This window comes from Colletotrichum lupini, chromosome 7 (assembly GCF_023278565.1).
Source record: "Colletotrichum lupini chromosome 7, complete sequence".
Classification (NCBI taxonomy): Eukaryota; Fungi; Ascomycota; class Sordariomycetes; order Glomerellales; family Glomerellaceae; genus Colletotrichum; species Colletotrichum lupini.
This window is the reverse complement of record NC_064680.1, coordinates 2,013,561-2,026,250: the sequence shown is the minus strand read 5'-3', so window position 1 is coordinate 2,026,250 and position 12,690 is coordinate 2,013,561. Positions and strand designations below refer to the sequence as shown.

General features: G+C 55.1%; 3 protein-coding genes across 3 annotated transcripts; 2 read left to right on the top strand and 1 right to left on the bottom strand.

The window, feature by feature from the left end:
* Positions 1 to 2,783: 2,783 nt before the first annotated feature.
* Positions 2,784 to 5,147, top strand: CLUP02_13625 (uncharacterized protein; the record flags this gene model as incomplete). Its single annotated transcript, XM_049292563.1, has 3 exons — positions 2,784 to 3,779; positions 3,849 to 3,968; positions 4,251 to 5,147. The coding sequence occupies 3 exons, from the start codon at positions 2,784 to 2,786 to the stop codon at positions 5,145 to 5,147; spliced, it is 2,013 nt and encodes a 670-aa protein (XP_049149709.1).
* A 246-nt stretch (positions 5,148 to 5,393) lies between these two features.
* CLUP02_13624 (F-box domain-containing protein) lies at positions 5,394 to 8,061 on the bottom strand (the record flags this gene model as incomplete). The annotated part of the gene is made up of 7 exons (XM_049292562.1): positions 5,394 to 5,463; positions 5,671 to 5,698; positions 5,763 to 5,935; positions 5,998 to 6,038; positions 6,115 to 6,322; positions 6,459 to 7,603; positions 7,669 to 8,061. 7 exons carry the CDS (start codon positions 8,059 to 8,061, stop codon positions 5,394 to 5,396), a joined length of 2,058 nt encoding a protein of 685 aa, XP_049149708.1.
* A 35-nt stretch (positions 8,062 to 8,096) lies between these two features.
* CLUP02_13623 (uncharacterized protein) lies at positions 8,097 to 12,265 on the top strand (the record flags this gene model as incomplete). The annotated part of the gene is made up of 10 exons (XM_049292561.1): positions 8,097 to 8,155; positions 8,233 to 8,304; positions 8,380 to 8,546; positions 8,633 to 8,965; positions 9,026 to 10,125; positions 10,206 to 10,298; positions 10,398 to 10,465; positions 10,526 to 10,708; positions 10,959 to 11,489; positions 11,539 to 12,265. 10 exons carry the CDS (start codon positions 8,097 to 8,099, stop codon positions 12,263 to 12,265), a joined length of 3,333 nt encoding a protein of 1,110 aa, XP_049149707.1.
* Positions 12,266 to 12,690: the final 425 nt, after the last annotated feature.

The window sequence follows — 12,690 nt, the reverse complement described above, 5'->3', positions numbered from 1 at the left end:
GGCGAGGTTGGGGCTGATGTGTGTTCCGTAAGGTAGGCACGTAGTAAGTAAGGTAAGAAGGTAAGGTACGGAGTACTAGGTAGTCCACGGGTTCGTACTCCGTAGGGGACCCTGCAAGTGAGTCCCTGTCTTGGGAGGAGCGTCGGGTGGTTCTGGGCCCTTTCCCTTTTGCAGCTCGCCATGTTCTTCCCCGTTTTGCTCAGGGGTTCGAGGAAAGAAGCAGCGCTAAGGCAGAAAAGAGCAAGGGCGGCAGGGGTCCATGGGAAACGATTCAACTCACAAGGGGAAGGAAGGAGGGACGGGCGGGTGGTGCTGGGTCCTTCCTTTCTTCCTTCTGCTGGGGCCAACATGAGGCGTCCCTTTTTTTCCTTCTTTTTTCTCTCTTAATGACCTGGAGCAATGTGATGGCTGCGGAGAGGAGGGGGGGGGGGGGCGCAAAGCAATAGAGCGATTCAATTGATTGCCTGGAATGACTAAGTAATACAATGAATCTCGGAAGAGGCGATGAAGAATCGAACGAGGGCCTCCAGCTAGGTACTCGAAGACCTTTTCGGGGAGTGCCTAAGCACCTAAGGTAAGTAGGTAATGGAAGAGATTTCATCAAAGGAGAAGGAAGCAAAAGTGGCATTCCATAAGAACCAAAGGCGAGTGTCATAACTGCAAGGGCGAAGAAACACCGCCGCTTGTAGACACGAGACTCGAACGAGAGAGGTAAAGGGAGAGAGTGTATACGAATATACATGTGAGAGTACTTTACCTTGGGGCAAGGAACATACTTGGATCGAAGTATCTTCTCTTGGAGCTCTGCCCCCATGGTTCAGGTACTCCGTAATGGTCCCATGGCAGCGGCGGTCGCAGGTGTCAGTTGAGCCTGCCCGATTCCACGTCCTTGTCAATGTCAAGTGACTGTCACTGGGCGTCAAGGTCAATGTGTCAGTGCTGTTCAACCAACAGCAGCAGTATCTGCTTTCTTTTCTCGCTCAATCCTGGAGCCCTGCCAGAAACAACACGTATGTACATACTGCGGTAGACAGACGCTCTCGCACTCGCCCCAAGCTGCATTTTGTTTCTGGGCGAGGTACATAGCCTTACGGTCGGGATTCCGAAGTATTTTTTCCTACCTTACTCCGTACTGTATGGTATGAATACCTCACAGGCATCCCCACGGAGCATGTATCTGGAATACAATCTCGACTAGGGAGGTACAGCCAGGAGGCTACCTTACTTGGAGATACTTGCTTTACCTAAGATGATAGACCTCGGGCTCAACCCTTTCCCTCAGTACCCAAAAAGGCACTGGCACCATTTTGCATCTGCACCTCACGCTGCGCGCCGCGTACCTTACCTTGCTTGCACCACTCACTCACTTATGGCCATGGATCGCAAAGTAGCAGCAAATGTACCTCAGGTACGAAGTAAGAGGTATCTACTGTGTGTAAAGTGGTGGTGAAAAAAAGGAGCAGGGCGACCACCACCCACCTTGCCCACCTGCTTGGTCTTGCCTTTCCTTGCGTTAGCGTAGTCGCCGGCATTCGAGCCACTCATCCCTCCACCTTCGTTCAATCAATTCAATTTAGTGGAGGGTGGGTGGATGGATGTACGTCTGTCCAGGTCCGGGTCCAGGTCCAGGTTCGCGCCCAGGGCACCCCCATCTCATCCCATCCCATCCCACACCATCCCATCTCATGGTCCATCGCCGCGCAAGTCACTCCCTCTCGCACACACACACACACACACACACCACACACCACGCTCTCTCACTCGCGAACTGCATTTCCGGGCTTTCTTTACCATCCCAGCGAGAGGCGCCTTACGTACCTTGCTACCAACAGAGCTTCTTTGCCCTTTTCCCTCCTCTCGACTTGTCGCTCCATCTTGTCACTCTTTTCCAAGGCCACGAGGTAGAATTGAGATCCAACTCTCTCTCTATCTGTCTGTACCACTCACTACCTACCTACCTTGCTCCGTACACTTTGGCCCGCCTCAACTGTCCAGTCCCTCCTCTTCAGACTTCAAACTCAACCCTCGCCTCGTCCATCTCCGCCCTGGAATGCTATCCTCTGCCCCTCTCGCCATTCTTGTACGGATACACGACTGAGCGTACGACGGGAGCCTTGACTCTTGAGCCTTCTTCCCGGTCCCGATCCCGCCGTCATCGCTTGGCCTTCCCGGTTCTTCTTTTTCGCTTCTCATTGTCCTGAGCCTAACCCTTTTACTCATAATCCTAATATTATCCCACTTCACACTATAATCTATACCTTACCCTGTCTGGCCTTACCTTGCCTCCGGCATCCCTCCTTGCTCGCCCGCTCGCCCTTTTTCACCATTGCGACAACCCCGGATCTATTCTTGCTCGCTCCTCTCTTTCTCAACCCCCCTCTCTCACCTTCCAGGGGCTGTCCTGCCTGTCATGTCAATTCGCGACTGCTGAACACGTCCTTTTTCTCCCCTTCGACGCGGCTGCTTGTTGCAACATCTCGACTCTTTGCCAATCTCATCCAACCGGAGCCAGCCATTCGCACACCCAACACCCTGTACAACAAGCACCACCACCACCACCAACACTTGTGAGACCAGCAGTGACAGTTGTGATCTCCCATACAGCGCCCGTGTCGCACAACGTCGTACGTTATATCTCCGACTCTGCTATTCGACCTTCCGCATCGCACGACTCCGACCGAACCACCAGACCCGTACTGTCGAGCGGCTGTGGCAGTTGTCGCACGCCAACGGTCTCTGCCGCTCGTCTATAGCCTCGCCAGACACAGCTTCTTCTGTACGCCATGGCTACATCAACGGGCTTCCCACGCATGTCCTTCGGGGCCAACAACAACCTCGACTTGAGCTTGGACCTGCCAATCGTTCTCTTCCCCCCGTCAGACGACCTGCCTTCTCCCATTTATGAGAGTGACGATGAGGATGCTCAGCGAACACCGACCACGGCTACCGTGCCCCAGATCCCAGACCGCAGCACACGCCGAACAAATAACGAGTCACCGACACTGGGTAGCCCCAAGGTCCCTCGCCATCCCATCCCCTCAATGCAGGCCGCTTTCGCCGAGTCATTTCTCGAAGTCGCCGATGGCAATCCTACTCAGAAACCGAAACTCAAAACTGCTGATGCAAAGATTCGTCGCGAGGAGCTCATTAGCCAGGAACGCGAAGATGATCTACCCGATATGCTCTGGCGATTTCGCCCCGGCCAGCAGCAGCACGAGCTCCAGAAGCTCATGGCGCAGATATCATTTGGCGTTTACTTGCTACTTCACGGCATGGCCAACAGCGCCGCCCAGGTCGTCAGTATCCTGCAGGGTCACATCGACGAGGTGGACGAGTTTCTCGAGGTGGTCATGGAGGACTTTGAGCAGGCGACCAACGATTTGAAGGAGAGGATCGACTACCTTCGCTTGCCCATGGAGAACCTCGAAGTCTTTGAGAAACTGCTAGAGGACCGCAATTTCCGCCTCGAGATCGTTCAGGGCAACGAAAAGATTGAGCATATCGTAGCTCGCACCAACATCCAGCTTGAACAGTACGACAAAGATGTGCAGCATGGCCTCGCCGCAACAAAGGAGTTTGCTGTTTATCTGGCTCACCAGAATGCAGGCAGTTGGCGTCAAGATCGTCCAGACGTGGTTGACATCTATGCCGCAATGAAGGGCAATACTGAGGGGTGGTATAACGCATTTGTAGAGTTGCAAGCTCAAGGCAAGGAGTTGAATACCTTGGTCGTTAAGCTGGGGAAGATGGTGGCTGAAATGAGCAAGAAGGCCGGCGAAGTGAGTCGAAGAACTTGGGTAAGTCGGGCCAATCGCCCTGTGGTCTACCCAGAACTAACCGCTCTGTAGGCCAGCATTCCGCCGTTCAGCTTACCGCTACAAGGCGCCCGAGTCGACGACGCACCGTCAAATTCACCACCAGTTTCACCTCCCAGAGACCCGAGGCGCTCTACGCTGCGCGCGAATAGTGTGAGCGGCTCTGTCTCTACTGGGGGAAGGTCAAGTTCCAATTTGGCCTACTTTGACATCCCAATGCAGATACCATCGCCAGTAGCTTCCCCTGATCAGCGATCGGTCAAAACCCATAGAACATCGCACTCAAACAACACCATGCAATCTTTCCACACCTCTCACTCTCACAACACAATTCATTCACAAACGACCACTAAATCTCATAAAACCACACACTCTCACAACACCAACCACTCCCACGAGACGGCTCGCACAAGCCATACTACTCGCACCAACCAGAGCTCGCAGCCTATCGCGCCCAAGCTCACTCTGGAGACTCCCGACGGCCCAATAACTGAGCCAGTCAGCGCTGAGGAGGAGGTGGAGGTGACACTGGACGACGGACCGCTATACATACTCCAACCAAGGACCTACACCCCACAGCCACCAGAGGAACGCATGCCTTCACCCGCCCCGACCGAATCATCAAGCAAATACCAGCCCCAGCGCGAGGCGCCTCTCCCAACGAAGAAGACATCGCTTCGCCAGAGAGTTTCTTTGAAGACGACCCCTCCAGAGTCAATCCAAATTCCACCCCCGTCATCAGACCTTCATCACACTGCGCGAGAGTCTCCTCGGGAGCGTCAGGCTCCAGATTCCGCCTACGGTTCTGACTATGACCAGCGGCAGCGATATCATGCAGCGAACGAGCTCTCTCCACCTGTACAGCAGCCGCCGGTGCTACCGTCTCCGAGGTCGGAACACCAATATTACCGCCCGGTGCAAGCGAGTCCACACTCTCCACTACAGCAAAGGCCGCTCACTGCTGGTGCGCAGCCCAGATCTCCTTATGGTCACCAGTCTGGGTACTATCCCACTCATCAGAGGAACGCACCATCCCGTCTAGGAGGCGCAAGCATGTTGAGCAACGTCACGACCATGACATACGACTCGCAGATGACAGCGAGCGGAGAAAAGCGACTGAAGAAGAAACGCAGCGCTTTTGGCTGGCTGAAGAAGGCATTCTCGCTTGACGAAGAGGAACAACGAGCATACGAAGCACGAAGGCAGCAGCAAACGCCCAATATGTATTACGACGGCAGAAGCCCCAAGTTCTTAGACGGCAAAAGGGTGGCGCCGCCACGGACGGCAGACAGCGTCTATCGCCAAGGAGGCAGCGTCTATCGACAACAATAAGTCGGCCGTGTCATAGCAGGTTGTCATGGGCCGTAACCCCCACATGTGGCTCGTCGTCTGTAAAACTGGGAATCATGCCGAGTATGGACTACTCTTCGAATTCGCCATTTTGCGACTTTCGCCCGGTATTGGACAGAAGAAGTGCGATATTGATACCCCTCGGGCGATCGTTTCTTGATATTACATCACCGTAATCATGCCACTCAACAAAAACCGTTGAACATGCTTCGCGATGTACATTTTGGCTTACGGGGTTTCCGCGAGCACATAACCATCTACTCGGTATTTCATGTTATTTGGAACAGATACTCGCAAGCTTGCGAAGGAAGAAAATCAGCATTAGTGCCCTGCCAGGCGTCAAGGCGTTTTAGTCATTAATGTAGCGACTTACCGGTTTTTTGGTGTATTTACAAGCCAATCTTATACATATACACCCGATGGAGGGCAGTAATATATGATTCTACGAGGATCCAAGACGAAATAGCGGGCCAAACCTCAACCCAACTCTAAATGAAAGCATCACCCCGCAATGTAGTGAACATATGTCATGGCTACGATTTGCTGCGGTCTACGCCCTTGTGTACGCTCTACACTGTAAGGCTAATATTCCTGTACGATTGGCCAAGTGCTTTCTAGGTCGGTTTGCCGTGTAGAGAGCTCCGGTCAATCCGCAGATCCTAGACTGCTCGTTTTCGTTAACTCTGTACGCCGGTTTTCTGTACAGCCAGGACCAGTCGGTATCCGCTTCATAATTTGTATCGAATAATATAAGAAGCCACCGCGAGGTCCTGTCAGACTTGAGGGGATGCTAACTCTGATTTTTTATATGTCTCTTGAATTACTATTTCACCTTTCCACAATTTCCATCACCCTCTTCCCCGCTTTATACCTCTACAAGCAACGGAGAAGAGGAAGAGTTCAGCAGATCTCCCACCCGCCATGACAACCTCAGCGCACAATGGGGGACCCTGAGAAGGCTGTAGCGAGGATCGCGGAGCTGGTTCGGGGCGACGGGATGGTGAAGGACGGGGGGCGGAGACGGGGACGGTGGTGGTGGTAAGGAGGTGCCGTTAAGGGTCGCACTGGGGAGCGATGGGTGGGAGAGGATTCGGGCTAAGTGTGTGGGTGTTTTGGAGGGGTTGAGGGCTTGGGAGGATGTTGCGAGGAGTACGGATCTGTGAATGTTTCACTAGCAGTCTCCCTTTAGAAAGAGTTTGGAAAACACAAGAAAAGTAAGGAGATGACCAAGATTCAGCCTGCAGGCTTCTATTCCTCTTGTCTATTCAAGCCCCGGGAAAATACAGTCGTCACTCCCCGACGCCGTAGCTCTTTACTCTACTAAAGAAGAAGGGCTTATCGTTCTTCAAGGCAAACTCGCCCAGGTCGTCCGTCAGCTTGTTGTAGCTGTAGAAGCCCTTCCACACGAGCTTGGTGTTGCGCGCGCCGCCCTTGCCGGCGTTGCGCATCTCTAGATACATCCTGTACGTGTACTTCGCCCCGACCCCCTCCGTCTCGACGGCCACGTCGCCCTCGACCTCCCCGAGCGGCCTGTCCGGGTGATCGAGCGCCGAGGATAGCCGCCACCGCCCGCGAAGGCCGTGCTGCATGACGACGGACGGCAGGTGCGCCGTGCCGCCGCCGCTACTGCGCCGATGGAGCTCAAGCAGGTCCTTTGTCATGTAGTGCACGACGTGGCCGGGTTCGTCGGTGGTGAGCAGGCTGATGGCGGTGCCGTCGCGGAAGAAGCGGAGGTAGCGGTAGTAGGTCACGATGTGGACGGGGCTGTTCCAGGTGATTTGGTTGGCGTTGGCCTGGCCCGGTCGGATGTAGTTCACGGTGCTGATGTAGCACCCGTTGAAGCGGATCCGCGGCCTGTGCCGGAACATTTTCCGCCAGGACGAGTCGTAGAGTTCCGGGAGGAGGGTGAGGGTTGTAGCCTCGCCCTCTTCCCTGCGGCGCCGCGCGAGCTCCTCCATGGTCACGTAGTCGAGGTCGCCGCTGTTGTCTTCCTCTTCCTCCAGCGGTTCCCAAGAGACGCCGCGTTGCCAGTGGTAGTGCATGCCCGCGAAGCCGAATTCCGGGCCGAGAGCGACGCGGCGCCAGATCTGTTGCTCCGTGGCGACGACGTAGGCGAAGCGTTTGCATACGAGGGACAGCCGCACAAAGTCGCCGACGTCGAGGACGGCCACGTCTTTGAAGATGTGGACGAGGATCTCTTCAGGCATGGCGGCAATGGGGCAGGGCGGCGCCGGGTCGCCTTCTACCGGCGGGGGCGCTGCTGCTACGGCGAGACCTGAGAAGCCGGCAATCAGCTCGCTCATTGTCTGCGTCTCTACGGGCTTGTTTGCTGCGCTTGTGGCGGCGGTCGCGGGACCTGATGCTGAGGGCTGTGGCGCTTTCGCGGCACCGGCGGGGAAGTGCTTCTTCCGGTATGCCAGGTCGACTCTATTATCCATCTGCAGTGAAAGCTTCAGTATGATGACGGTGGAAGAGATGTATTAGCAAAGCACTAGCTGCTCACCCTGAATGCTTTCCGGTACAATTTGAGACTGTCCCCTAAGCTACCGATTGCCTCCTTTTCGACAGCTTCTTCAAAGTGATCCAGGGCGGATATCAATTCTCTGGCCTTATTGGGATCAGACTGACCATCCAGTGTCGGACCGGACGCGGGCGGTGCTGGTTCATCGAAAACGAGAGATTGTGCGTATTCCTCATCCTCTTCTATTTGAGACCTCTTGGCAACTATGCTTTTGGGAATCTCTGCAGGTACCGAATGCTTGGATGACGAGGATGACTCCTTTTTCGAGTGAGGCGCCCGGGCTTCTGGGTCTACCTTTTTGTGCTTCAGCTCAGTCTGCCATTGTTGCCGGAAAGACTCCAGCTCAGAATCGAGCTGTGGAGGTTGGTCTGCCATGACTGATAGCTATGATGCTCAAAAGTTATGAGCCGATGAAGCTGGGGAAGTGCTATGACAGTGACATTGATTATTTCTTTAAAAGTCGAGCTGGGTGATGGCGTTGTTTGGCGGGTTTGAAATTCTGTATATCTTCAAAAACCGAAGCTGCGACATGAGATGTAGTTAAAGTCGACCACTCATCATCGACAATGATGCTGTAAGCAGGCACGGAAAGCACGCCGAACTGGAGTCAGACGGCGTGTGAGGTGCCACATGAGGTCCACCGTGCCTGGTGCTTATCGGTGACATTTTGTGGCGCACCGATGTATCCACCAGGGTTCCAACCAATTGGGTCAGAGGGTCGGTCCGCGACATCACCTTAAACGGTTTGGACTCGGCTCGGCCAGCAAGGTGCCCCGGCGCCACCCATTTCATTATCTCCGGCAAATTTTTGGGGGAAGAAATGGAAGGGACCAGAGTCGGAGCGCGCACCCGATTTCGCAGTCATGACGAGGCGACTCTCCCGGTCTAGCGAACGGGGTAAGGCTAATTAATTCTCACCCTGCCTCTTCTTCCCACATCGTGAAAGCTTGTACCTTTTCCTCACCCCCTCATCCGTCAAACCGCCCGTCATTTTCCACTTTGGCCAACCTCTTACTGCACCACATTTCTGCCGAACGGATGACCGCAGCATCTCTCCCAAGCTCCGACTTCCCCGACGATGCAAGCTGGTCCGCAATGACTACCATCCACCAGGCCACCCGAGGCCAGGACCACGACAGATTTGATCCCGATGACTCTTTCCCAATGGCGCGAATAGCTCAGCCCCCGACCAACGGCAGCGGAGGAAGCGACGATGATATTACAGCGCCGCAAAAGATGATCTCGGCCATGTCGGGTAGTCTTTTGACATCGCTTCTCGGTAAGCTAGCTAAAGCGCGAAACTGGATTTGAGCTTCCATACGCTGACACGCATCTGCAGTGACGCCCCTCGACGTTGTCCGAATCCGATGGCAGTCGCAAAATGTCACCCCGCCGACGGTAGACTTTTCACGGCTGGCTATGACCACCGACACCCTCAAGACTTTCAACACATCGAACCTCGGAGTCACAGCATGCTGCCGTGAGGTATTCTTCATGAACAACAACTCCGAACTATGTCTCGCGATGCCGAGAGCGGCAGAAGGCGCGGGAGCTTCCGCTGCTGCTGCATGCTCTGTCGAGGAGGTTGAGCGCAAGACAATCAGCTCTACCATGGACGGTCTGAAGAAGATTGCGCGAAATGAAGGATTCACCAGCCTATGGAGGGGTTTGTCTCCCACATTGCTAATGACGATCCCGGGTAACATTATCTACTTTACTGGCTACGACTGGATGAGATACAATAGAAAGAGCCCAATCGCGCAAAGGCTCAACGACGATACCGCCCCGTTGGTTGCCGGTTCCGCAGCTCGCGTTCTGGCCGCAGCTGCCGTCAGCCCGATCGAGCTCTTCCGTACAAGAATGCAAGCCTCGACAGGCAACTCTACGACCGGCCATCTCGCAAACACGTTCCGCGACATCAAGGATATGGTCCACAGCAGCGGATATACTTCGCTATGGAGGGGCCTGACCTTGACACTGTGGAGAGATGTGCCCTTCTCAGGTCTGTACTGGTGGGGATACGAGACGATCCGGGGTAGATTGACAGATTTCCGAGAGACCCGCCGCGGCCGGACTTTGGATACTAGAGGATCACGAACTCAGTCGCGGCGCAGGTCTCAGAGCCACGAAAACCACACGGAAACCATGACGGACAGCTTCATTGCTGGTGCCGTCTCGGGCGGGTTCGCATCGATAGTCACCATGCCGTTCGACGTGGGCAAGACAAGGACGCAAGTGTATCGCGAAGCGCCCCGTCAAGCGGGCGAAGCCAACGCGGCCAAAGCCGCTGCGGCTGAACAGGGCTCCATGGTGCGTTTGCTCTGGCATATCTTCACGACGGAGGGCATCGGCGGTCTGTGGAAAGGATGGATACCCAGAACGCTCAAGGTGGCTCCGGCGTGCGCCATCATGATCAGCAGTTACGAAGTCGGAAAGCGGGTATTCAGGGGCGTCAACGAGAAGTCTAGGAGGGACGCAGACTAATATTGGAGCATCATCACTACTCATTCCATTCCTAGCATTATTGGGCGTTCAGCGGGCTGCTATCTATTGACGACGGGAAGGAAAAGAACCCAGGCCTGGAGTTTGCATGCCGAGCGGCATACGTCGCGGTTGGTTTAGACATTGGGGAAAGCAAAAAATCGTGTAATTCTAGTTGAAGTGTAATGATACCTCGTCCACAAAGTGGTTTACTTCATGTCATACTTCAGTCTTGGCTGATCCCAGCCTTGTATGGAAGGGATGCATTGCCCAATAATGGACCAGTATTAACCCTGAGGTGAGATAAGGTAAGGTAAGGTACTTAAGGTACCTAAGCCAGACAGATATCTTGATGAAGTCACCACTTCGTCCCAAAAAGCCGACGGGAGCTCTCAGGGGCGATTGCAACCGCTAAGCAGCCGGGGCCGCTGCAGGGCTGCAGCTCCCAGGCAGCTCCCCGCCCCCTACCAGCCACTAAAAGCTTTCAGGACGCGCCAGAACAGCGGGTCAATCAACTCGCGTTAATGACTTTTTCCAGTTGGTAGCGCGTCACCACGCGACGTTCCGCAAACTGAGTGTTCGAGCTTTAAGGCCAATGGAGGGCTAAGGGAAATCTCATTCTTGACTACACTCCATATTCCGTCTCTCTTCTTCCCCCACTCCAAACCTCTTTCTTAGCCCATTGTATTACATCTCTTTAACGTGAACAAGACCGACCCAAATCTGAATTCTGTACCAGCTTAATGACGAATCGAAAATTCTTGTCAGGTCCAACTCTCCATTACAATTAGTCCTCTACGCCTCTCCAGGTTAGCAACCTACGCCGTCCTACGTCCGCGGCCAGGTCAACGGCCTGCCAACGTCATCGTCTCCCTCTCGTACAGCCTTCCCTCTCCACACGCCAACATGTCCACACTCAAGCGTAAGGCCGGCACGCTGTCCGCCTCCGACAGCAAGAAGCCCAAGCAAGATGGGAGCATCATGTCCTTCTTTGGGGCCCCGAAGCCGGCGGCCGGCAACAAGGGGGCCGGTTCCACCGCAGCAGGTGCCGCCGGTGCTGCGGCCGCTCCCGAGGCGCCTGCGGTCAAGTTTGACAAGGCCAAGTGGGTTGCCGGACTGACGGCCGAGCAGAAGGAGCTGCTGCAGCTCGAAATCAGCTCGCTGCACGAGAGCTGGCTCGCCCTTCTCAAGGACGAGGTCACCAGCAAGGAGTTTCTGGACCTCAAGCGCTTCCTCAACAGGGAGTCGGATGCCGGGAAGAAGTGGTTTCCCCCAAAGGAGGATGTGTACTCTTGGTATGTCCCAACTCTGATCCAAGCATCGTGAACCCTCAGCAAGAGTTATCCTTTTCTGACCGTAAGCTTCTACCAGGTCCCGTCACACCCCTTTCAACACAGTCAAGGTCGTTATCCTCGGCCAAGACCCCTACCACAACGTGAACCAGGCCCACGGCCTCGCCTTCTCCGTCCGCCCGCCCACTCCGGCCCCGCCATCACTCAAGAACATGTACATCGCCCTGAAGAAGGACTACCCTTCCTTCTCCCCGCCCCCCAACAAGGGCGGCCTCCTGACCCCCTGGGCCGACCGCGGCGTCCTCCTCCTCAACACGTGCCTGACGGTGCGGGCCCACGAGGCGAATTCCCACGCTAACCGCGGCTGGGAGCGCTTCACGCAAAAGGTCATCGACCTCGTCGCCGCCAAGCGCTCGCGCGGCGTCGTCTTCATGGCGTGGGGCACGCCCGCGGGCAAGCGCGTCGTCAAGGTCGACGCCCAGAAGCACCTCGTCCTCAAGAGCGTGCACCCGAGCCCGCTCAGCGCGTCGAGGGGATTTTTCGACTGCGGGCACTTTAAAAAGGCAAACGAGTGGCTCGTTACCCGGTACGGCGCTGGCGCCGAGATTGATTGGGACCTGAGCGGGACGACGAAGAAGGTGGAGGCCAAGGTTGTTGCCCCGCCGGAGACCAAAGTCACCAAGACGATCGACGTTGACGAGGACGAAGAGGCCGAGATGGCCATGGCTGCGGCTGCGGCTGAGGCTGAGAAGGAGAATGAGAAGGCCAAGGATTCGCCCAAGGATGATACCGAAGAAGAGGAGTAATGTTAAGAAATTACGATGAAAAAGAAACGGCACGGGGATGACGGGCTACGTTACGGGCAAGGCGGGCGTTTGGTAAATTCGCGGTTTGGGATAAAACGAGAAAAGCGCCGCTTGCCTTTCGAGCCTACCTTCTAGGAAAAGGGTTTGAACGATTTGACGACACTTTGTACACCAGGGCACTAGATGATACAGCCTGATACAGGTACATGAAAGACCCACACTTTAGATACGAACATGCTGGGTCAGATGATGGAATTAGCTACTCGGGATTTCTTACTGCAACAGACATTAATGCAGACGATGGAAAATATTTGAGCCCCTTCTCAAGCGCGCATGCGGTTCTTTTAGAGCTGTGAGAACATGAGCGGTCCCTTGGAAAGGCATCCGTTGAAATCAATCGGAATCTCGGAGGCTCTCACGCTGCC